Source organism: Salmo salar, chromosome ssa05 (assembly GCF_905237065.1).
Source record: "Salmo salar chromosome ssa05, Ssal_v3.1, whole genome shotgun sequence".
NCBI lineage: Eukaryota > Metazoa > Chordata > Actinopteri > Salmoniformes > Salmonidae > Salmo > Salmo salar.
The window spans coordinates 37,893,340-37,916,008 of record NC_059446.1 but is presented as its reverse complement, the minus strand read 5'-3'; the positions used below and the strand labels follow the sequence as shown (position 1 = coordinate 37,916,008).

Below are 22,669 nucleotides of genomic sequence, written 5' to 3'. Positions count from 1 at the left end.
AACATAACCCAACAGCCACTTTAGGTTCCATTTGAAAGCTTCACTCCCATCTCTAGTACTTTTAAAAGGAAAACTAAATACTTGTCGCTAAGGAAAACGACATACTGCTCCTACAGGTTTGGTTATCCTATTCATACGAGTGGGTAGTGTGTTAGAACAAGTTGTAATGGGATATTAGCAGTGTAACTACTTGGGTAGGACTAGTGTTTCACCATATCAGGCTCAGTGATTCACTAGGGTTAGAGCGCCACCCGGTGGTAAAAGCTTAGACGAGAACGGACACGTTAATGACGTCCAAGTATAGGTACCCATCTGCAATGATGTTGAAACGGTCATTAAAGCTAGAATCCAGATTTCGTGACACAGCACCACTGTTCGGCCCAGCACGTTTGTTATTGTTTTGTTGATTAAACAGAGTAGAGTGGTTGGTAATGTGGTAAAAAAAAAACATCAAAATCACGTTGTCACATGCTTTGTAAACAGGTGTAGACTCACAGTGAACGCTTACTTATGGGTCCTTCCCAAAAAATGCTGAGGTAAAATAGAAAAGTAAAAAACGCAGTACATTCTCTCCGGTTTTCTAACGGGCATGCGATGACGTAAGAGGGGAAAGAACAGTGGTCGTTGTTTTAAGTAACCTCCTTGTCGTCGTAATATCCTAAACGGACGTGGCATTTTCAACAAATACAGATTTCAGCTTCAAGGACGCAGACGCTAACACGCATCTGGGCACACTTACTGATGCAGCCACACACACACACACAATAATGACACAAGGGATAAACAAACAGACACACACAGTCATTCACGTTAGTTGGCTCAATACCCAATCACTGTCAAGTACTTTATTCACAATATCATTTTCTTTAAAAAAATCATTTTAATATAGAACAATTTTGACAAGAGGACTCAGTTAACAGCTAAATTGCATTCAGAGTTCCAGCTTCTCTCATAACTAAAGCGAGCATGGATGGACAGAAAGATGGTGAGCGGAAACGACTGAGAAGAGTGAATGAGAAAGACAATGAGAATAAGAGACAGAAAGAGAACTACAATGCTTAGTATAATTTTACTAAGAACAAAATCATTTGTCAAATAAAATATAAAAACAAAAGAATAAAAAACATTCAGAAAGTAAAACAGCCGTAAAAGGAAAGAGCATAGGTGTCGCACGGGACGACGTATCCCGGCAACCTCAACATGCACATCCATTTCCATGGTGACGGAGCAATACAGCCAGTCTTTCTATTAGTCTATGCCGCATTTCACAGGTTCACTCACACACACACACACACACACACACACACACACACACACACACACACACACACACACACACACGCGCACGTGTGTTCCGCGTTCCGAACAAGTGTTCATCCCTCATCCTTCCTCACTCAGAGCCGAGATAAAAGTCTCTCTCTCCCACACCGCAGCACCAAGGTCATTCTCCATCCATACGGGCACGTGTGTCTAGGTAGGGTTGGGGGTGAGAACTGAAGAACTAGAGCTTATGGTAGGACTTCTTAAGGTAAGTGATTAGGTCATGTTTGGTGTAAGATATGTAAAACATTTTTTACTGTGGTGGGTTAGTGTAGACTGGAGAACATAAGATAGTGATATAATATGAATGTGTGGGTGTGTGTTCAACTGCAGGAAAAGTTGCAGTGTGTGTGTGTGTTTCAGGGGTGTGGTGGGAGACTTAAGTCCATGTCAGAATGGGTGTATGGACAGAAGGATGAGGAAGAAGACGAGTTGAGCTCCTCTCTGCAACACACCCTCCATCAGCCAATCAGATCTCAGCTCCTCCAAGACTCGCTGCAGTGGATGGCGCCACCTGAAGGACAGAGACGGGTCAGAAACTCCAAGCCAGAGTTGTGCGCGTGTGCATGTGTGTTACCTGCTATCTGGAGATATAGGTGTAGGTGCGTGAGGGGGACCGGCCCTCTGACTGTCCATTGGTCGACACGTTCAGGAAGTCCCAGATGAGGATGGTGTCGTCATGGGAACTGCTGATGATCTGGAACTCGTCAAACTGCAGCCGAAACACGCGCCCCGAGTGCTCCTGAAAAACACACACACACACAGGACAACCACGTAACGCTACGGTCTACAACAGACCAGACGTTAAAAGATTAAAGCACACAAAGATACTCACCACCAGTGTGCGCAGACACAAGGTGCTGGCTGGGGCTCGTGGGTCCAGGGCAGCTTGCAGGTCCCACACCTTGATCTTACTGCAGAGAGAGGAGACAAGGTCAGTAGAGAACAGCAGTGCGTGTGCGAATGTCTTTTTACAAATCTATAAACTCAATGTGCGTCTGTGTGACTCACCCGTCATAGGCACCACTGACAATCCTCTTGTTGTCAAAGCGAATGCAGCGGACCAGTTCCTCATGACCTTCCAACACTCGCAAACACGCTCCACACTCAATATCCCATAACCTGGAAAGGAACAATACGTTCACACAAACAATTATATAACACACACACACACACCCTTCAGAAAAGTATTCGCACCCTTTATTTAGGGCAAGCCTAAATAAGTTCAGGAGTAAAAACGTGCTTAACAAGTCACATACGCTGCATGGACTCAGTGTGTGCAATAATAGTGTTTAATAGGATGTTTTTAATGGCTACCTCTGTACCCCACACATACAATTACCTGTACGGTCCCCTCAGTCGAGCAGTGAAAGCACAGATTCAACCAGAAATCTAATTTACATAAGTATTCACACACACACTCGTCAATACTTTGAAGAAGCACTTTGCCAGCGGTTACAGCTGAGTCTTTCTGGGTAAGTCTAAGAGCTTTCCACACCTGGATTGTGCAACATTTGCTCATTATTCTTTTCAAAATTCTTCAAGTTCTGTCAAATTGGTTGTTGATCATTGCTAGACAACCATTTTCAGGTACTAATAGATTGAAGTCAAAACTAACTCAGGAACATTCACGGTCTTCTTGGTAAGCAACTCCAGTATAGATGTGGCTTTGTGTTGTAGGTTTTTGTCCAGCTGAAAGGTGAACTCATCTCCGTGTGTCTGGTGAAAACTCCTTAGTCCTTGCCAATGACAAGCATACCCATACTTGAGTAAAAGTAAAGATACCTTAATAGAAAATGACTCAAGTAAAAGTGAAAGTCACCCAGTAAAATACTACTTGAGTAAAATTATAAAAAGTATTTGGTTTTAAATATACTTAAGTATCAAAAGTAAATGTAATTGTTAAAATATACTTAAGTATCAAAAGTATAAATAATTTCAAATTCCTTATATTAAGGAAACCAGACGGCAAGATAGCTTTAAAAGCATTTGTGTTTAGTGAGTCCATCAGATCAGAGGCAGTAAGGATGACCAGGGATGTTCTCTTGAGAAGTGTGCGAATTGGACCCTTTTCTTGTCCTGCTAAGTATTCGAAATGTAACGAGTACTTTTGGGTGTCAGGAAAAATGGGAGTAAAAAGTACATTCTTTTCTTTTGGAATGTAGTGACGTAACAGTAAAAGTTGTAAAAAATATAAAAAACAGTCAAGTCAAGTACAGATAACCCCAAAAACTACTTAAGTTGTACTTTCAGGTATTTTTACTTAATTACTTTACACCACTGCCCATAACATAATGCAGCCACAACCATGCATGAAAACATGAAGTGGTACTCAGTGATGTGATGTGTACATTTTAGTAATTTAGCAGACGTTCTTATCCAGAGCGACAGTGAGTGCAATTTTTTTTCCATTCTGGTCCCCAGTGGGAATCAAACCCACAACCCTGGTGTTGCAAGCACCATGCTCTCCCAATTGAGCAACACAGGACACTGTAGGATTTGTCCCAAACATAACACTTTGTATTCAGGACATAAAGCTCATTTAATTTGTCAAATTTTCTGCAGTTTTACTTTAGTGCCTTATCTCAAACAGGATGCATGTTTTTGAATATTTTTTATTCTCTACAGGCTTCCTTTTCACTGTCATTTAGGCATGAATTGTGAAGTAATTGGCCAGGCCAATGTACACCGTCACCGACATAACAGTTCAGGGGGAGGTAAAAAAAAAAGGCGAGGTCATAACTCTGTTAATACACTTGTTTACATGGATATGCGTCCAAATAAAAGCTATTTGAAACACTTCATTATCATGGCATTTCATTACTATTCAGGTTATTAAGGAGGCTGCTGAGGGGAGGACGGCTCATAATAATGTCTGGAATGGAGTCAAACATGGTATCGTACTCATTAAACACATGGTTTCCGTTTCATTTATTCCGTTACAGCCATTACCATGAGCCAGTCCTCCCCAGCTTTAAATATTAAAAATCAACAAATTAACAAACGCCAGGTTGGGGGGGGGGGGGAATCTGTAGCATTTTAGTATTGACAACATGAAGAGTCAAAATAAAGATGCTTACCTTGTCCTCTCCTGCATGAAAAAAATTATATAAGATCCTACTTTGATGCACAAAACCATTCAAATGAAGTCTGATGGGTTTTCCCCACTTTTCCCCGAAAGGCATTTGACGGCAGTGGCATATGTTCTTCAAAGAGAAGACGCCGTAATGAGAGAAATAATGTAGACGAAGCTACTGAAAAATAGGCCTTTTACAAGATTAAAATCATGATTCTTAAAAGAGACGGAGTCCAGACAGGCTACTTTAGGAAACTTTCTGAATTATGAAATTGACAATCAATCATCAGAATAGAAACATGTCCATAGCCTATTTAAAATCAGCGATGCTGATTATCGAGGGGTAGGAGTGTTAGAAAGATTTTTCAAATACTGTTAGTAACATGTATACAAACAAAAAATATTCTGAGAAGCCCAGCTGGGCACTATACTACATTTGCGAGAAGCAGGCCAGGTACTTCTATGCGTGCTCAGGCGCATGCGCTCCATCAACATCTGGGGCGGCAGGTAGCCTAGTGGTTACAGCGTTGGACCAGTAACCAAAAAGGTTGCTGGATCGAATCCCCGAGCTCACAAGGTAAAAATGTCGTTCTGCCCCCGAACAAGGCAGTTAACCCACTGTTCCCTGGTACGCCGTCATTGTAAATAAGAATTTGTTCCTAACTGACTTGCCTAGTTAAATAAAGGTTCAAGAAAAAAAAATGTATTAACAGGGAAACCAGACGCATGCGGACATGGAGCTCCTAAATGGTAAGACTTGTTACTCACAAGTGTAACAACAAACAACGTTTCCACTCCAAGAATGACCAATTACTGCATTTAATACAGGCAGAAATGACAGGGATTAACGGTAAAATGCCTGTTTTACATACTGTAGGCTACCACATGGGCATTCATAAAAATTAGGAAGGCGGCAATTACGCCTGATCAGCGTTGATTAGTACATAAACGAAGAAAAGATTCTGTATAAAATTATATCACTCCAGGTTGGAGGATTGGTGCATTGTCCATTTGACAAAACATTAGTGCATTACAGGCCTGTCAGAACAAATTTGTCAACTGCTGTTGAATAATTAATGAATAGTCAGACACATCCAAAAAAATGTTATAACACAGATTTATTTATTTACTAGCAAGCAATGCAAACAAAGTCCACATATCTTTTTTTTTTAACTGTAGTCCCATAGCGCTCTACACCCCCCCCCACATCTAGGGATTAGCTGCTCGAGCGTCAAAGGAAAACGATCTAGAAAGTTAACAAGGCACACCTGTTCATTTAAATGCATTCCAGGTGACTACCTCATGAAGCTGGTTGAGAGAATGCCAAGAGTGTGCAAAACTGTCATCAAAGCAAAGGGTGGCTACTTTGAAGAATATCAAATATATTTTGGATTTGTTTAACACTTTTTTGGTTACTGCATGATTCCATATGTTATTTCATAGTTTTGATGTGTTCCCTACTATTCTACAATGTAAAAAATAGTAAAAATAAAGGAAAACTCTGGAATGAGTAGGTGTCCAAACTTTTGACTGGTACTGTATATGAACACCTGCTCTTTCCATAACATACTGACCTGCTGAATCCAGGTGAAAGCTATGATCCCTTATTGATGTCACTTGTTAAATCCACTTCCAAATCAGTGTAGATGAAAGGAACAGGTTACATGACTTTTAAGCCTCGAGACAATTGAGACATAGATTACAAAAGATTTAAGTGCCTTTGAACGGAGTATGGTAGTAGGTGCCAGGCGCACCGGTTAGTGTCAAGAACTGCAACACTGCTGGGTTTTTCATGCACCCCATGTGTATCAAGAATTGTCCACAACCCAAAAGACCTCCAGCCAACTTGACAACTGTGGGAAGCATTGGAGTCAACATGGGCCAGCATCCCTGTGGAACGCTTTCGACACCTTGTAGAATCCATGCCCCTACGAATTGAGGCTGTTTGGAGATCAAAAGGGGGGTGCAACTCAACGTTTTGTACACTCTGTGTGTGTCTATATCCACAGTGCATTCGGAAAGTATTCAGACCTCTCCCCTTGTCCCACATTGTTACGTTACAGCCTTATTCTAAAATGGATTAAATTGTCCGTAGAGCGCTGAGACAGGTTTGAGTCGAGGCACAGATCTGGGGAAGGGTACAAACTTTTCTGCAGCATTGAAGGTCCTCAAGAACACAGTGGCCTCCATCATTCCTAAACGGAAGACGTTTGAAAACACTAAGACTTCCTAGAGCTGGCCGCCAGGCCAAACTGAGCAATCGGGTGAGAAGGGCCTCTGACAGAGCTCTAGACTTCCTCTGTGGAGACAGGGGTTATCTTCCAGAAGGACAACCATCTCTGCAGCACTCCACCAATCAGGCCTTTATGGTAGAGTGGCCAGACGGAAGCCACACTTCAGTAAAAATGCACATGACAGCCCGCTTGGAGTTTGCCAAAAGGCACCTAATGACTCTCAGACCATGAGAAACAAGAATCTCTGGTCTGATGAAACCAACATTGAACTCTTTGGCCTGAATGACAAACGTCACCTCTGGAGAAAACCTGGCACCATCCCTACGGTGAAGCATGGCGGTGGCAGCATTATGCTGTGGGGATGTTTTTCAGCGGCAGGGACCAAGAGACTACTCGGGATCGAGGGAAAGATGAACGGAGCAAAGTACTGAGAGATCATTGATGAAGAGCGCTCTGGAGCAGGTTAAGACCTCCGACTGGGGTGAAGGGTCACCTTCCAACAGGACAACGACCCTAAGCACACAGCCAAGACAACGCAGGTGTGGCTTCGGGACAAGTCTCTGAATGTCCTTGAGTGGCCCAGCCAGAGCCCGGACTTGAACCTGATCAAAAATCTCTGGAGAGACCTGAAAATAGCTGTGTAGCGACACTCCCCATCCAACCTGACAGAGCTTGAGAGGACCTGCAGAGAAGAAATGGAAAAACTTCCCAAATACAGGTGTGCCAAGTTTGTAGTGTCAGACCCAAGAAGACTCAAGGGTGTAATGACTGTGAAAGGGGCTTCAACAAAGTACTGAGTAAAGGGTCTGAATACTTATGTAAATATAATAATTGTAATAATCTGCACAAATTTCTGAAAACTTGTTTTTTCTTTGTCATTATGGAGTAGTGTGTGTAGATTGAGGGGAAAAAAACAATTTAATCAATTTTAGAATAAGGCTGAAACGTAACAAAATGTGGAAAAAGTCAAGGGACGTGAATACCTTCCAAACGCACTACCTACCTGACACACACACATCCTACAATGCCCCATAAACCCAGTGAAACAAGCTATCACAGACTGGCTGTGTGCAAATACCCATAACCTGTTCTAAATAGCAGGCATTTAGCATATGTGAAAATATAACGTTTTACAGTAAGAGAAACTGGAGAGGGGAAAAAACGTATGTTTTAAATGCCAGGATGTCATACTCGTTTCCGCTTTTCACCTAGTACGGATTCACTGCATGCTATCGAGTATGAAAATCACCTTTTCAGACCCATGTGTGATTGACAACAGCTGATAATCAGACAAGGGGACGCGCTGCACCAAAACAAACAAACGATGGGAAACGTCACCATTGTGCATTAGCTGACGCATTCTCAGTATGGGTGAGTCTAGTACGTAGATACTTATTGCTCACTGCATACGTTATTTCTGAGCATTATGTTAGAAATAGTATGTAGGATGATTAGTACAGTAGTAGGCAGGACAGATTTAGGACAGGGCCAGTCTCCTACCGTATGGTGTTGTCTGAGGAGCCGCTGACCACCAGTCTGTCTCTGTACTGCAGGCAGGCGATGCCTCGCTTGTGTCCATTTAGCGTGCGCACAAACTCACACGTACTGGTGCTCCACACCTACAGGGGGCAGCAGAGAGAGGGAGACGGACATCAATATTCACAGGAAACGACTCCAATATCTAATCTCGTAGAGACAAGGTATACCCATGTGCACCCACATACTCGCTAACACACTAGCCCCACATTTTGTATCTCATGATCCACACACACACACACACACACACACACACACACACACACCTCTCACCTTGATGGTGCGGTCCCCTGACGCCGACACAATGTATTTGTCGTCAAAATCGACCACGTTGACGGCGGCGCGGTGACCCACGAGGACCCGCCGGAGGCTGATGTCGGTGGGCGAGGCCATGTCCCACACGGCGATGGAGCGGTCCTTGGAACACGTCACCATCAGACCGTTGCAGAAGCGCAGGTGGAGCACCGCTTCGTTGTGATGGATCAGGGTATTCAATACCTCGCCCGACGTCACGTCCCACACCCTGGGTGAGCGGGGGAGACGGAGAGAGGAGAAGAAGGGGAGGGTGGAGGAGAACGAGAAAGAGGGGAGGAATATTAGAAAAAAGAAAGAACGAGACTGATTAACGAAGGCTCTGCTAAACAGACCGATGCGGCCAAGGCTGGACCCCGCGCCGTCCCAGTCAACACACCCCACACCAGGGACCAGCCGTTAAGAGCGTTTTTATTGAGTTCCACTGTACGACGGGGGGACGGGGGGAAAATCAAACACACACAAACTCAAAACGCACACTGGAAAAGCTGAGACTCAAAGCCACAAACAAGTGCCCGTCAAGCCGTCGCTAAGGAAGTGAAGTCACATTTTCCTTGGATACCTCCCAGGGAGTGTGTGAAGTAATGAGTGTGTGAAGGTTGAGCTTCTGTGTGCAGCCGAGACTGGCATGGGCTGGCGCGCACACACACACACACACCCTCTCTCGCCTCAGGTTTGGACATTGTAAATGTTAACTAACCATATTGACTACCACAACTCTCTTACAGATAGGAAATCTAACAGCTAGCCTTATACTGGAAGGTGAGAAATGTTGACGATTTCATTTAAATATCAATCTCTTCCCTGTGTACTAGAGTGTGTGTGTAGCTTCTGTGTGTAGCTACAGAAGACAGAGTTGAAGTACTGATTATTAACACAAGTGTGGTAGAGAGAGACTGGCATTCACAAATGATATAGCTGCTGCATCTAAGAGACAGAGATGGCTGGCCAGCAGTTTAGCACTCCTCAACTAGCTATAAATAAATGAGCAGACAGGGCTAGAAGGTTTCATATATAGATAGACCACAGACAGATCTCAAGGCAGAGAGAGAAGGCTCTATGTTTGGCTGTGGTGGGTATTGGGCGAAACCAAGACGGATGTGGAGACGGTTGGCTATCCTGACCAAGACAACTTTTTAGTCACGTTTCTAGGTTGACAATGTCCATTCTAGATGTATTTCTATCATATACTTTTCCCACATTTTCTTCCGTTACAGCCTTATTCTAAAATGAATTAAAGTTTAAAAATCCTCAGCAATTTACACACAATTCTCCATAATGACAGTGAAAACATGTTTAGACGTAGTTGCAAATATATCAACAACAAAAAATTAAAGAAATAGCTTATTTACTTAAGTATTCAGATCCTTTGCTATGAGACTCGAAATTGAGCTCAGGTGCATCCTGTTTCCATTGATCATCCTTGAGATGTTTCTACAACGTGATTGGAGTCCACCTGTGGTAAATTCAATTGATTGGACATGATTTGGAAAGGCACAAACCGGTCTATATAGTAGACAGGTCAGAGCAAAAACCAAGCCATGAGGTCAAAGGAATTGTCTGTAGAGCTGTGAGACAGGATTGTATCAAGGAACAGATCTGGGGAAGGGTACCAAAACATTTCTGCAGCATCGAAGGTCCCCAAGAACACAGTGGCCTCCATCATTCTTAAATGGCAGAAGTTTGGAACCACCAAGACTCTTCCTAGATCTGGCCGCCCGGCCAAACTGAGCAATCGGGGAAGAAGGGCCTTGATCAGGGAGGTGACCAAGAACCCGATGGTCACTCTGACAGAGCTCCAGAGTTCCTCCGTGGAGACCGGAGAATCTTCCAGAAAGACAACCATCTCTGCAGCACTCCACCAATCAGGCAAAGATTATCAGAGAAAAGTACAGTGAAACCCTTGATGAAAACCTGCTCCAGAGCGCTCAGGACCTCAGACTGGGGTGAAGGTTCACCTTCCAACAGGACAACGACCCTAAGCACACAGCCAAGACAAAGCAGGAGTGGCTTCTACAAGTCTCTGAATGTCTATGAGTGACCCAGCCAGAGCCCGGACTTGAACCCGATCGAACATCTCTGGAGACCTGAAAATAGCTGTGCAGCGACGCTCCACATCCAACCTGACAGAGCTTGAGAGGATCTGCAGAGAAGAATGGGAGAAACTCCCCAAATACAGGTGTGCTAAGCTGGTAGCGTCATACCCAAGAAAACTCGTTGCTGTAATCGATGCCAAAGCTGCTTCAACAAAGTAATGAGTAAAGGGTCTGAATACTTACATATTCTAAAAACCTGTTTTTGCTTTGTCATTATGGGGTATTGTGTGTAGATTGATGAGGTGAAAAAAACTGTTTCAGCAATTTTAGAATAAGGCTGTAATGTAACAAAATGTGGAAAAAGTTAAGGGGTCTGAATACTTTCCAAAGACACTGAAGGTGGCTATGGGCTTTACACTGTGACATACCGGGTGGCTAAGACATACCGGGTGGCTAAGACATACCGGGTGGCTAAAGTAGTCGGTAATATAGCGACATAGATGGCAGTGTAAGGTTATCCCGCCAAACGGCACCCTATTCCATATATGGTAGTATACTACTTTTTGACCAGAGCCCCATGGGTCCTGGTGAAAACTAGTGCACTGCATGGGAAATAGGGTTGCATTTGGACAAAGCCCCTCTCTCTGTGTGTGTGTGTGTGTGTGTGTGTGTGTATATATATAAAATGACTGTCATACCTGACAGTGGAGTCGGAGGAACCAGTGACTATAACCCTCTCATCATACTGCAGACACAACACTGACCCTGTATGACCTGTCAGGATCTTCAGACACTCCAGAGACTGCTTGTCCCAGATCTACACAGATGGAGGGAGGAGGAGAAGGCAGGAGAGAGAGAGAGTAGAAAATGAGGAGTGAGCCTGAGGAAGGGAGAGAAAGTGAGCAGCAGCAGATGTGGGTCAGGGTAAGCTGGTCTCAGAGTATTGTTCATGCCCCATTCCCATGCAGTGTGGAGAGAACCCGGTGTACTAGAGCACTGGAGATGGAAAGGCCAGCCCTTTCCTCCCTCCTCCCCCTCATTCTCCAGGCCAGACAGATGAGTGGAACACACAGAGGGTGGGCAAATGACTCCTTTCATCCCTTAATTCATGTCTTTCCTTTGAGATACAGACAAGCTGTTGTTTCACAAAGGCATAGTCTGCAATAACATGATGATTAATCCATCTTGACCCGTCCAAAAAGACAAGTAGACTCACGCACCTTTATGGAGTTGTCTCTCAGGCCGCTGATGATCTTATCGTCGTCGTACTGGAGGCAGTAGACTCCTTTACTGTTCTCTGACCGACACTGGATCCTCTGCAGGTTGTGTCTGCCACACCGCCAGTTAGCCTCGATAGTCTACACACACACACAGGAGATGGGGGGGGTAGAGGTGAGGAGAGCAAAGAGGGGGTTGACAGGTAGTGGGAAGGAGAGAGAGATGTCAAGAGGAAACACGCAAAGACAATAGGGGGATAGAAGAAAACAGAGGAAAGAGTGGATATATATGAGGGAGGAAAAACACATCGGATGGGGAAAAATAGCAACGCTGGGTGAGACTAAAATAGATCCCTTCATCAAAAGTATTAATCAACCTTACTGATCGTTTTTAAAATCACGCTCACCCCCAAATGGCACCCTATTCCCTACATAAGGTCACCAGAGCCCTGGTCAAAAGTAGTGCACTAAATAGGAAACAGGGTGAAATTTGAGACGTAGCCACCGCCTGAAGGGCGAGGTTGTTTTTTGTGGACAGAGCAACAGTCTAACCTCTATGTCCTGGATGATCTTGGGGTACAGGGAGTGGTAGTAGGAGTTGGGCGGGACCTCTGTCGTTCGGTTCTTGAACAGATACTTCTCCCTGAGATGACGGACAGAACAATAAGCCAATGAGAAATCAATCTTCAGAACTTCCCTATCCGTGCGTCTCCGTCTCCAGTAGCTCGACGAGCGTTCGTGTTCATGCTCACCACTGGTGCCTCTCCGACAGGCCTTTCCAGAGGGGGTCTGTGCGGACCATGCGTTCTATGAGTTTCTTCCAGAGCATGCCCTCCGAGATCACCCTCTGCCACTCCTTACACACCAGCTCCGCCGAGCACAGAGACTGCGCGTCCAGGAACGACAGGATGTTCTCTGCTATGTGGTCCAGACCCTGGGCTAGAGAGAGAGCGAGAGAGATGGGGTGTAAGTGTTTGTTGGGTGTGTGAAGGAGTGAAAAAGTGTGTGGAAGATGGAGCTCTGCTACCTGACACTAGACATCAGGTTAGGGGCCCGGGTAGCTCCGTTTTTTTCCGCCAGTCGCTCGCCATCTGCTGTGCAGTAGCCTACAGTCATACCTGCCTACCATGGTGGCAGAAGTGCTTTAACCTCGTCAAACAGACCAGAATATTGTCCGTGTCGTCAGGAGAGATTTTGTCACAGGAAATAATAACGTTGCGGAGATTAAAGTGACGAAAAGTAGTTAGCTAACGGCTAACTGCTAACAGCTAGCCGCTAACTGCGCTCTCACGTCTCGTCATTGAGCAGCCCAAGGCGGAGCCGTTGCTATGGATACTCAGACAGGCTGGTTAGCAGCAGAGTGCATGCAGCAGTGAAGGGAGGGGGAGAACAGACAGAGACCAGAAGCTAATGGAGGGTAGTTATTTCTAATTTTGGGTTGGGACCGGGCTGGGCCTTAAATTAGGCAGAAGGAATCGGGCCTGAACGTCACGGGCATTGGTAGGGCTCAGGCTCAAAATGCATTCCTGTGCTGGACTCTAGTGGAAGCATCCAGAAGAAGTTGAACGTGTGTCCGGAAAAAAGGTTAAAGGGTGTGTATGGTTGTGGCAGTCACGAAATTGTCAGCCGGTGATTGTCAAGCAAATAACTGTTGGTCTCACGGTAATTGACCGTTAATTAACATGCACATTTAGCATCTCCTGGCTTCCACACATACTACAAGCCACTGATGCAGACCTTTGAAACACCTACATTTCAAAAAGTCTAACAAATCCATGTATTATAGCCTACACCTTCACAATAAATCCATTATTTATTTTAGACAGGTCTAAAGAAGCATGATGTGAAGAAAATATAGTCTATTACAGAAGAAAATAATAGCAGACTCTGAGTTGTCCTTATGTTAGGTCCTGATGTGACTATGCCAAATGGCTGTGGGCTACACTAGTTCATTTAGCAGACAAGATTTGCTTAGAATTCCGTGGCATTATTTTATGTTATGACGAGTACAATTGAACAAAGCTGAATAAAAAAGGATATATTGTTACCCATCAGACTATCACTTGTATTCATTTACATTTTTTGCGACTTTTCCCAAATCAGTCACACACCTCATGTAGCCCCCTAGCCCATAGGCCTATATGTTTCTATAAAGTTTGTATCACAACTAAAATGGCCAAATAACTTCTTAAAATTAAGCACATTAATCCGCTTTGCAAGGGGTTAAGAGCCTAACTGGCATACATAAACAGCGCGTGAGTTTCAAGTTTGGGGAAGATAATTTTCACTATAAAAATGCACCTTTATAAAAAGGATTACATGCATAATTGCATTTGCCGCACTGCTGGTAACATATTATTTAATCTATGTAAAGGCAAGATGAAACTATTATTGATTTAATCTTGCCTTTACATAGATTAGATTAAATAATATACATTACCAGTCAAAAGTTTGGACACAAATACTCATACCATGGATTCTTTATTTGAACTATTTTCTACATTGTAGAGTGATAGTGAAGACATAAAAACTATGAAATAACACGTATGCAATCATGTAGCAACCAAAAAAATGTGTTGAACAAATTTAAATTAATTTATATGTTAGATTCTTAAAAGTAGCCACCCTTTGCCTTGACAGCTTTGGAGACTTGGCCTTCTCTCAACCAGCTTCACGAGGTAGTCACCTGGAATGCATTTAAATGAACAGGTGTGCCATGTTAAAAGTTAATTTGTGTAATTTCTTTCCTTCTTAATGTGTTTAAGCCAATCAGTTGCATTGTGACAAGGTAGGGGTTGTATACAGAAGATAGCCCTATTTGGTAAAAGACCATGGCTATATGGCAAGAACAGCTCAAATAAGCAAAGAGAAACAACAGTCCATTACTTTAAGACATGAACATCAGTTAATGTGGAAAATTTCAAGAACTTTGAAAGCTTCTTCAAGTGCAGTCGCAAAAACCATCAAGCACTATGATGAAACTGGCTCTCATGAGGACCGCCACAGGAAAGGAAGACCCAGAGTTACCTCTGCTGCAGAGGATAAGTTAATTAGCGTTACCAGCCTCAGATATTGCAGCCCAAATAAATGCTTCACAGAGTTCAAGTAACAGACATCTCAACATCAACTGTTCAGAGGAGACAGTGTGAATCAGGCCTTCATGGTCAAATTGCTGCAAAGAAACCACTACTAAAGGACACCAATAAGAAGAAGAGACTTGCTTGGGCCAAGAAACACGAACAATGGACATTAGACTAAAGGAAATCTGTCGTTTGTTCTGATGAGTCCAAATTTGAGATTTTTGGTTCCAACCGCATGTAGGTGAATGGATGATCTCCACATGTGTGGTACCCACCGTAAAGCTTGGAGTAGGAGGTGTTATGGTGTTGGGGTGCTTTACTGGTGACACTGTCTGTGATTTCTTTAGAATTCAAGGCACACTTAACCAGCATGGCAACCACAGCATTCTGCAGCGATACACCATCCCATCTGGTTTGTGCATAGTGGGACAATCATTTGTTTCTCAACTGGACAATGACCCAAAACACACATCCAGGCTGTGTAAGGGCTATTTGACCAAGAAGGAGAGTGACGGAGTGCTGCATCAGATGACCTGGCCTCCACAATCACCTGACCTCAACCCAATTGAGATGGTTTGGACTGCAGAGTGAAGGAAAAGCAGCCAACAAGTGCTTAGCATACAGTTGAAGTCGGAAGTTAACATACACCTTAGCCAAATACATTTAAACTCAGTTTTTCACAATTCCTAACATTTAATCCAAGTAAAAATTCCCTGTCTAGGTCAGTTAGGATCACCACTTTATTTTAAGAATATGAAATGTCAGAATAATAGTAGAGAGAATGATTACATTTCAGCTTTTATTTCTTTCGTCACATTCCCAGTGGTTCAGAAGTTTACATACACTCAATTAGTATTTGGTAGCATTGCCTTTAAAGTGTTTAACTTGGGTCAAATGTTCTGGGTAGCCTTCCACAAGCTTCCCACAACAAGTTGGGTGAATTTTGTCCCATTCCTCCTGACAGAGCTGGTGTAACTGACTCAGGTTTGTAGGCCTCCATGCTCGCACACACTTTTTCAGTTCTGCCCAATCTTTGTCCCCATGTGCAGTTGCAAAGCGTAGTCTGGCTTTTTTATGGCGGTTTTGGAGCAGTGGCTTCTTCCTTGCGGAGCGGTCTTTCAGGTTATCTTGATATAGGACTCGTTTTTTGTGTGTATATAGATACTTTTGTAACGGTTTCCTCCAGCATCTTCACAAGGTCCTTTGCTGTTGTTCTGGGATTGATTTTTACTTTTCGCACCAAAGTACGTTCATCTCTAGGAGACAGAATGCATCTCCTTCCTGAGCGGTATGACGGCTGCGTGGGCCCATGGTGTTTATACTTGTGTACTATTGTTTGTACAGATGAACATGGTACCTTCAGGCATTTGGAAATTGCTCCCAAGGATGAACCAGACTTGTGGAGGTCTACAATTTCTTTCTGAGGTCTCGGTTGATTTCTTTTGATTTTCCCATGATGTCAAGCACAGAGGCACTGAGTTTGAAGGTAGGCCTTGAAATACATCCACAGGTACACCTCCAATTGACTCAAATGATGTCAATTAGCCTATCAGAAGCTTCTAATGCCATGACAATTTTCTGGAATTTCCACAGCTGTTTAAAGGCACAGTCAACTTAGTGTATGTTAACTTCTGACCCACTGGAATTGTGATACAGTGATTTATAAGTGAAATAATCTGTCTGTAAACAATTGTTGGAAAAGTTACTTGTGTCATGCACAAAGTAGATGTTCTAACTGACTTGCCAAAACTATAGTTTGTTAACAAGAAATTTGTGGAGTGGTTGAAAAACGAGTTTTAATGACTCCAACCTAAATGTAAACTTCCGACTTCAACTGTATGTGGGAACTCCTTCAAGACTATTGGAAAAGCATTCCAGGTGAAGCTGGTTGAGAGAATGCCAAGAGTGTGCAAAGCTGTCATCAAGGCAAAGGGTGGCTACTTCAAAGAATCTAAAATATATTTAGATTTGTTAACTATTCTACAATGTAGAAAATAGTAAATATAAAGAAAAACCCTTGCATGAGTAGGTGTCCAAAATGATGACTGGTACTGTATGTGTGAAATTTGTTTTCACTTAGAATGGACCATTACCTGTACCGAAACAGGGGGCAGCGGAAAATAAATACATTTCATCTATGCACTTAAATAGCTAACGGAGGACACTTTTCCCCATGGTTTATTTTCATGCCAGCCAGGTAGGCTATACTCCGGTTGTAAATATAAGCAATGTGCTTAATATTAGTAAAGTTGAGAAATAAATATATTAGGTCTGCCTATAGAAAGCTGAACCGCCGCTTTTTAGTAGAGGCCATCACTCTGTTTTCACACGCAATTGCATTTCCTATTGAAATGTTGCACAACATGAGGTCTCATGAAGTGTTTGATTCGATTTTCAATAACATTTGCATTGATGTCAGAGTGATTAGAGGGACAACAGAGTGCTGAGTACCAGGCAGTTAGCAAGTTTGGTAGGCTACCCAATGACCATGAGCAGCATCAGAACTTGGAGAAGCCAAATTACCGTGAGTAAACAGTCACGTGGAATTTGACTGCCTTCATGACTTGTGACCCCCGGCGTGGCGGTGTTACGTTCACCTCAACAACCCTAGGTGTGTGTTACCTGGCAGTGCTGTGATGAAGTCTCGTTGGAGCATGGGTTTGAGGTAGGAGTTGATGTGGCCGTGTTGGTAGTGGCACATTCGGGAGATGAGGTGTTCTACAAACTCCACTTGGTCAGTCTCGGACCACTGGTCAAAGAGGGCGATGCAGTGCTCCTTCTCCTTGTCGTTGTTCCCCTCCGACGGGCGCTTACGAGAGCCCGTCATCACAGGACCGTTACTAAGCTGAGAGAGAGGACAGAGTTATGCACGCTCACACGGCACTACGGGTTCCATCCCCACTGAAATTGAATTGCCCATTGCCATACATTTTAAGTGCTTTTTCAAGGACAATTACACATTTAGGATGTAATATCCCTCAGATATATTACACAGATTCCACACCCTCATAATCCACCTACACACACCTTGGTGAGAACTGTGGTCTTCTTTGGCGAGAGGTCGTCTATGTGGTTCTGAGACTCCATGACTGATGTGTTCTGTATGAAGAGACAAGAACACGGGGAATGAATGGTTAGAGCTCATTTGGTGTCTGTTAAGAATAGGTAAATGAACACAAATGTGCAAAATGGTAGCAGAATGCAGAGTACAATGGCGCGCACACACACACACGGCTAGCTAATAATGTAAGAAAGCTGATCTCTATCTCCTCTCCCTGTGATGTGCAGTCTGGACAGGAAATTAAACAGGAGTATGTGGGTATGGCTGCTCGACAAACCCTGCAGTAATGAAACCATAATCTGATAGTACCCAGCCCTCCAACAGACAGTTTGCATCTCAAATGGCACCCTATTCTCAAACTATGTACTACTTTGGGTCAAAAGCACAGCACCATATAGGGAACAGGGTGTCATTTGGGATGCAGACACAGACAGAGGGAGAATGCTGGGAGGAGTACTGTTAAAAGGTTGAACCAGACGGACTCCCTCTCCCATTTAAAACGTTAGAACAATCACGGGCTGTGTGTGTTATGTCTGTGTCAGCCACACACACTTCACCTGATACTGTCACAGATTATTGAGAACCCTGTCCAGATGTGTATGGATGTATGTAGAAGAGAAACACAAGGGATTTCCTCAGTCAGCCTACAGTAGCACATCTCCACTATCTGATCTGCAAAAATGAAACTGACATTGCACTGGATCATTTGTCGCTCTTCAGTGGAGAGACTGACAGACCAATAGTAACAGGTCAGACAAGTACACAGACAAGGTCAGGGGTCAAGGCTGATGCGGACACTGGTGTTCATGCAGCAGTGCCATACAGAGCAGACAAACTAACAAGACAGAGACAGACAGAGCAAGCCTAGGGACAGGCTGCTAGAGACAGCGAGCATACCATGGCGCCCCTCACTTCCCCCCCCCCCCTAACACAGGCAGGGCGGGGGGGGGTTCCTAGACCATCCCCTGCCCAACACACCTCCAGGCAACCTAGCACTGCACCCCAGGCAACATGCTCTGGTAGCCTCTCCTTCCTTTCACCCCAGCCAGCAGTGGACCCAACTCTGCTCATCTAATTCAGATTAACTAGACAACTCTTGTCAAGTGAACTTGGGGAACTTTTGTCTGAACTTAAAAATAAAAATGCAAATCTTTAGAGTAGGGAGGGAAAGACTTAGTCTAGCTATCTGAAGCTTTACTTTCACTTTGACAAGACCTAGCTAGGTTTGGCCAGGCTCGGTACAATCCTGTTCCTGTGATTCACGGGTTAGCCTCTTATGCTATCTTTGATCGAAATTTGGTCTTCGTGTCACTTCAGCTTTGACCAAAACAACTTTTTACCAAGGAAAGAGGGAGACATCTTTCTGGCGTGCTTGTCTGTATTGATCAACCCTTTTCCAGAAGGCTAAATATGAACTTGAGCCAGATATCCTGTAAGCTGGGCTGGAGAGAAGCATGTTTTGGGGAGGAAGAGGCGGGAAGGCAAGGGGGCCTGGGGAGGGTGCAGGACACAGTTCATGGTGTGGTAAGGGGCTGGGGGGCAGTAGGTAGGTCAGAATTAAGAGGAGAGAGTAGCAGAACCTGGTTGTGTGCCCGGGTGGAGGGGATGCTCTGCAGGCACCTGAGTGCACACAAACTCTCTGCCACCGAGGAGCAGCCCAGCCAGAGAGAGCGAGGCACAGAGCACTGTGTGAGAGAAGGAGAGATAGGAAGAGGAATGAAAGGAGAGAAAAGAGGCATGAGACAGGGATGGGAGAGAAAGGATGGGAAGAGAGAGAATGAGGAAGGGATGAGGGAACAAGAGAGATGAGGGGGGAGGAAAGGAGTTGACGGGGTAGAGGATAGATGAGTAGCAGGAGGAAGATGAAAATGGGGGGTAGAATATACATAGACAAAAAGGAGTGGAAGAAATGGGAGAAATGTGGAGGGAAGACAAATATGACCAAACAGAATAGGAAAGAGTGAAGAACAGATTGGTGTGTGTAACCAAACCAGTGTTCGTGACGATGAGAAGAGAAGGTGGGTTGGGGTAGTGAGGGGAAAAACCAGTATTAGAGCTACACGCACATTGGCACAGTGAGCGCAGAAACACATACTTACACACACAAGGCATAGACAGACACACAAAAGCATTGTTAGATATATGAAGTGGGTGGGGATAGGAAGAGAAGTTGGAGGGACGAGTCCGCAACGGACATGTTCGTCAATTTTAAGGCCTTTGATTTTTGCTAATGCCCCGCCCTCTGTTCTTCCATCCTCACACTATGGAAGTGGTTAGTGATTTACATAGGGTCAAAATACACAAACACACAGAAAATTATCTAGAACATACATAACATATGTACATTGTCAATTCAGTGCGAGTAAGCTATCTAATGGGACTGTCTAATATAGCCTAGGTTGGGGAAAGGGTACACAGGGAAGGGAAGAGGGTAACTGCAATACAGAAACATGACATGTATCCTAGCTCAAGATCAATGTAGTTTACTTGCAGGGTGGTTGTGTTGATTTAGGTTTAGTCAATGTCAAATAATGCTTACCATTGAGCTTAGTAATGGTTTAAAGAGAGGGGTATGACTGACCTAATAGGACAAGGGAAAACTCAATTGAAGTCTTGACAGTCTCATTAGCTAGTTACAGGTAAATCACCTAGAGATTTCTGATTCAGTGTGAAAATAATACCAGCATTGCTGCGGTATGAGGAGCGAGTCTGGTTATGTGGAATTTAACTTTGCCAAAACAAACAGTGGTGGCTGAGGATTGTTGTGCTGGCTGAAACCAAATCGGTTCCTTTTTACTGTAATTATCAGGCTTACTGTAGATCTGTTTCGTGCTACTAGTTACCAACACTGAAATATTATTCTAATGTTAGCCAATTGACAGGCAGATGTCATTTTTGATAGAGGACACCGGACCAACAACTAGTAACATTAAAAGTGCAAGGTAGAACTCTGGGCAAACAGCTAGCCATCACCCCAAAATCTGATATATTGGCTTTTGGACTGGTCAGGTGGCTAGTTCAGTCTAGCTAACGTTACCTATAAGTCTGCGAGCTAGCTAACGTTACCTTGGTAAATTGAAGAATGAAAAGATGGAAAAACCAAGTACAACATAGTTTGTTACAAATGTCAACTGTCCATCTGTGGCTGTCGAAATCAAGTAAATTACAATTATTTATGCATCACAATGTCACGGTGGCCAACTATTTGCTGCTTAACTAATAACTCGTTAGCAATGAAAATACCCATCGCGAGTTAATGTTGTGCACTTCCTTCTACGCAGCTTTATTAAACATGAACACGCACGCCAGAAGAACATTCAGAAATTCACATGGAATGGTGTGGGCAACATTTAATTATCTTTATCAGACTTGAATATGCATTTCTGTAGCTATCCAGCTAACTAGTCAGGTACGTTGTGTACATAGGTAGCAGGCTAGTTAGCTAACTAGCTGTGGCACACAGGGCCGAGTGGCGCAGCGTCACCGCAGTGAAAAGCTACACCGAAATCCGTGACTTTATTCAGCGGACGCCTTGCAGAAACCATTCGACTATTTTACATGAGGTTATGGATTGTATTTGGCCATTGCAAAAATCAGGGACTATCCTGTCACTTTGACTAATAGGTTTCGACGACCTAGTCAGTCGCTGCACCAGGACCCTCAAAGGAAAAATATCGATGTTTCAGGCCCTCCCTCTTTTTCTAGTTCCCCTTCCTTTTTCCTCCACCTCTCCCGACCGTCGGTTCGGGTTGGTACCACGTTCGGCCTTCGATTCAAGCCTCTACCGCTCCTTTTCGTTCCCAATAGCGACTTAAGGGGGTCAATGTCACCAAAGCTTACCATTAATTCCAACGTTTTGTCCTCAATCTCCGGCTCCATGTTGTTAGTCACCCCAGAAACTCGGCTGTGAAAATGGAAACCAAACACTGCGTCGGCGGCTGCAAATGCAGAGACGTCATTCACTTCGCTCAGCCACAGCTTGGCAGGGCTGTGTTCAGTGGGGGTAGGGCCCCCACTCACGAATCCGACACTCTTGACTGGCCAAGCTCTGCTAGAGGCGTGCCGTAACTGGCTTGCCCCGCATTGATTGGCTTGTCGTGCTATCAAGGCATTACCCTAACAGAAGGCCAAATGTTTGAAGATGCTGCCATTCTGAGAAACACATCAAAACTATACCACTCATCACTTTGAGAACGATACCAAATATGCTTTCTATGAGTCTCAGAGATGACTCGTGTCATATGTTAACACATAAAGCACATAAAGGAAGCACATGAAGGCGAGCGAGCAAGCAAAACCTATTTTGCAGTACTTCTAATATAACACTGTAAAGTAATGTACACTAGTAAACAAGCACCAGATCATTTGAAGACTGACAAGTGGACATAAAATGGCAAAAATGACATCAAGGCATGCATCTCTTCGAACAGGGATCTTTAGGCCAAGATGGGCTCCTGAGTGGCGCAGCGATCTAAGGCACTGCACCTCAGTGCTTCGGGCGTCACTACAGACACCCTGGTTCAATTCCAGGCTGTATCACAACCGGCCGTGATTGGGAGTCCCTTAGGGCCGTGCACAATTGGCCAAGCGTCGTCCGGGTTTGGCCATCATAAATAAGAATTTGTTCTTGACCGACCTGCCTAGTTAAATAATGGTTCAAATTTAAAAAAATGTAATGAGCAATGTGTGGGCAAATGTATTTGTGACAGTGTAGAATGTGTTTCTCCTGAATTACACCTTCTCCTTACCTTTTTGACAGCAATTGATTTGAGACTTTAAAAACCTGACCAGTTTATC

General features: G+C 44.0%; 1 protein-coding gene across 2 annotated transcripts; it reads right to left on the bottom strand.

The window, feature by feature from the left end:
- Positions 1-804: 804 nt before the first annotated feature.
- Positions 805-22,616, bottom strand: LOC106604789 (F-box and WD repeat domain-containing 11-A). Of its 2 annotated transcripts, XM_014199824.2 has the most exons (14): positions 21,713-22,616; positions 19,453-19,557; positions 17,839-17,910; positions 17,434-17,656; positions 12,484-12,670; positions 12,284-12,374; positions 11,735-11,872; positions 11,213-11,331; positions 8,440-8,689; positions 8,131-8,249; positions 2,332-2,442; positions 2,156-2,234; positions 1,898-2,062; positions 805-1,834 (listed from the first exon to the last, which is right to left on the bottom strand). In XM_014199824.2, exons 1-13 carry the CDS (start codon positions 21,749-21,751, stop codon positions 1,901-1,903), a joined length of 1,695 nt encoding a protein of 564 aa, XP_014055299.1. In that variant the 5' UTR covers positions 21,752-22,616; the 3' UTR covers positions 805-1,834; positions 1,898-1,900. The 2 variants fall into 2 exon arrangements, with proteins under 2 accessions (XP_014055299.1, XP_014055300.1); XM_014199825.2 differs by lacking the exon at positions 19,453-19,557.
- Positions 22,617-22,669: the final 53 nt, after the last annotated feature.

Excerpts from the sequence above, each read along its gene's own strand:
- LOC106604789 (XM_014199824.2), bottom strand. The coding sequence starts at position 21,751 with ATGGAGCCGGAGATTGAGGACAAAACGTTGGAATTAATG. Across the intron at positions 12,671-17,433 it reads CTTCATCACAGCACTGCCAG|CCCAGGGTCTGGACCACATA; the intron begins GTAACACACACC and ends CTCTCTCTCTAG. Across the intron at positions 11,873-12,283 it reads AGATCATCCAGGACATAGAG|ACTATCGAGGCTAACTGGCG; the intron begins GTTAGACTGTTG and ends GTGTGTGTGTAG.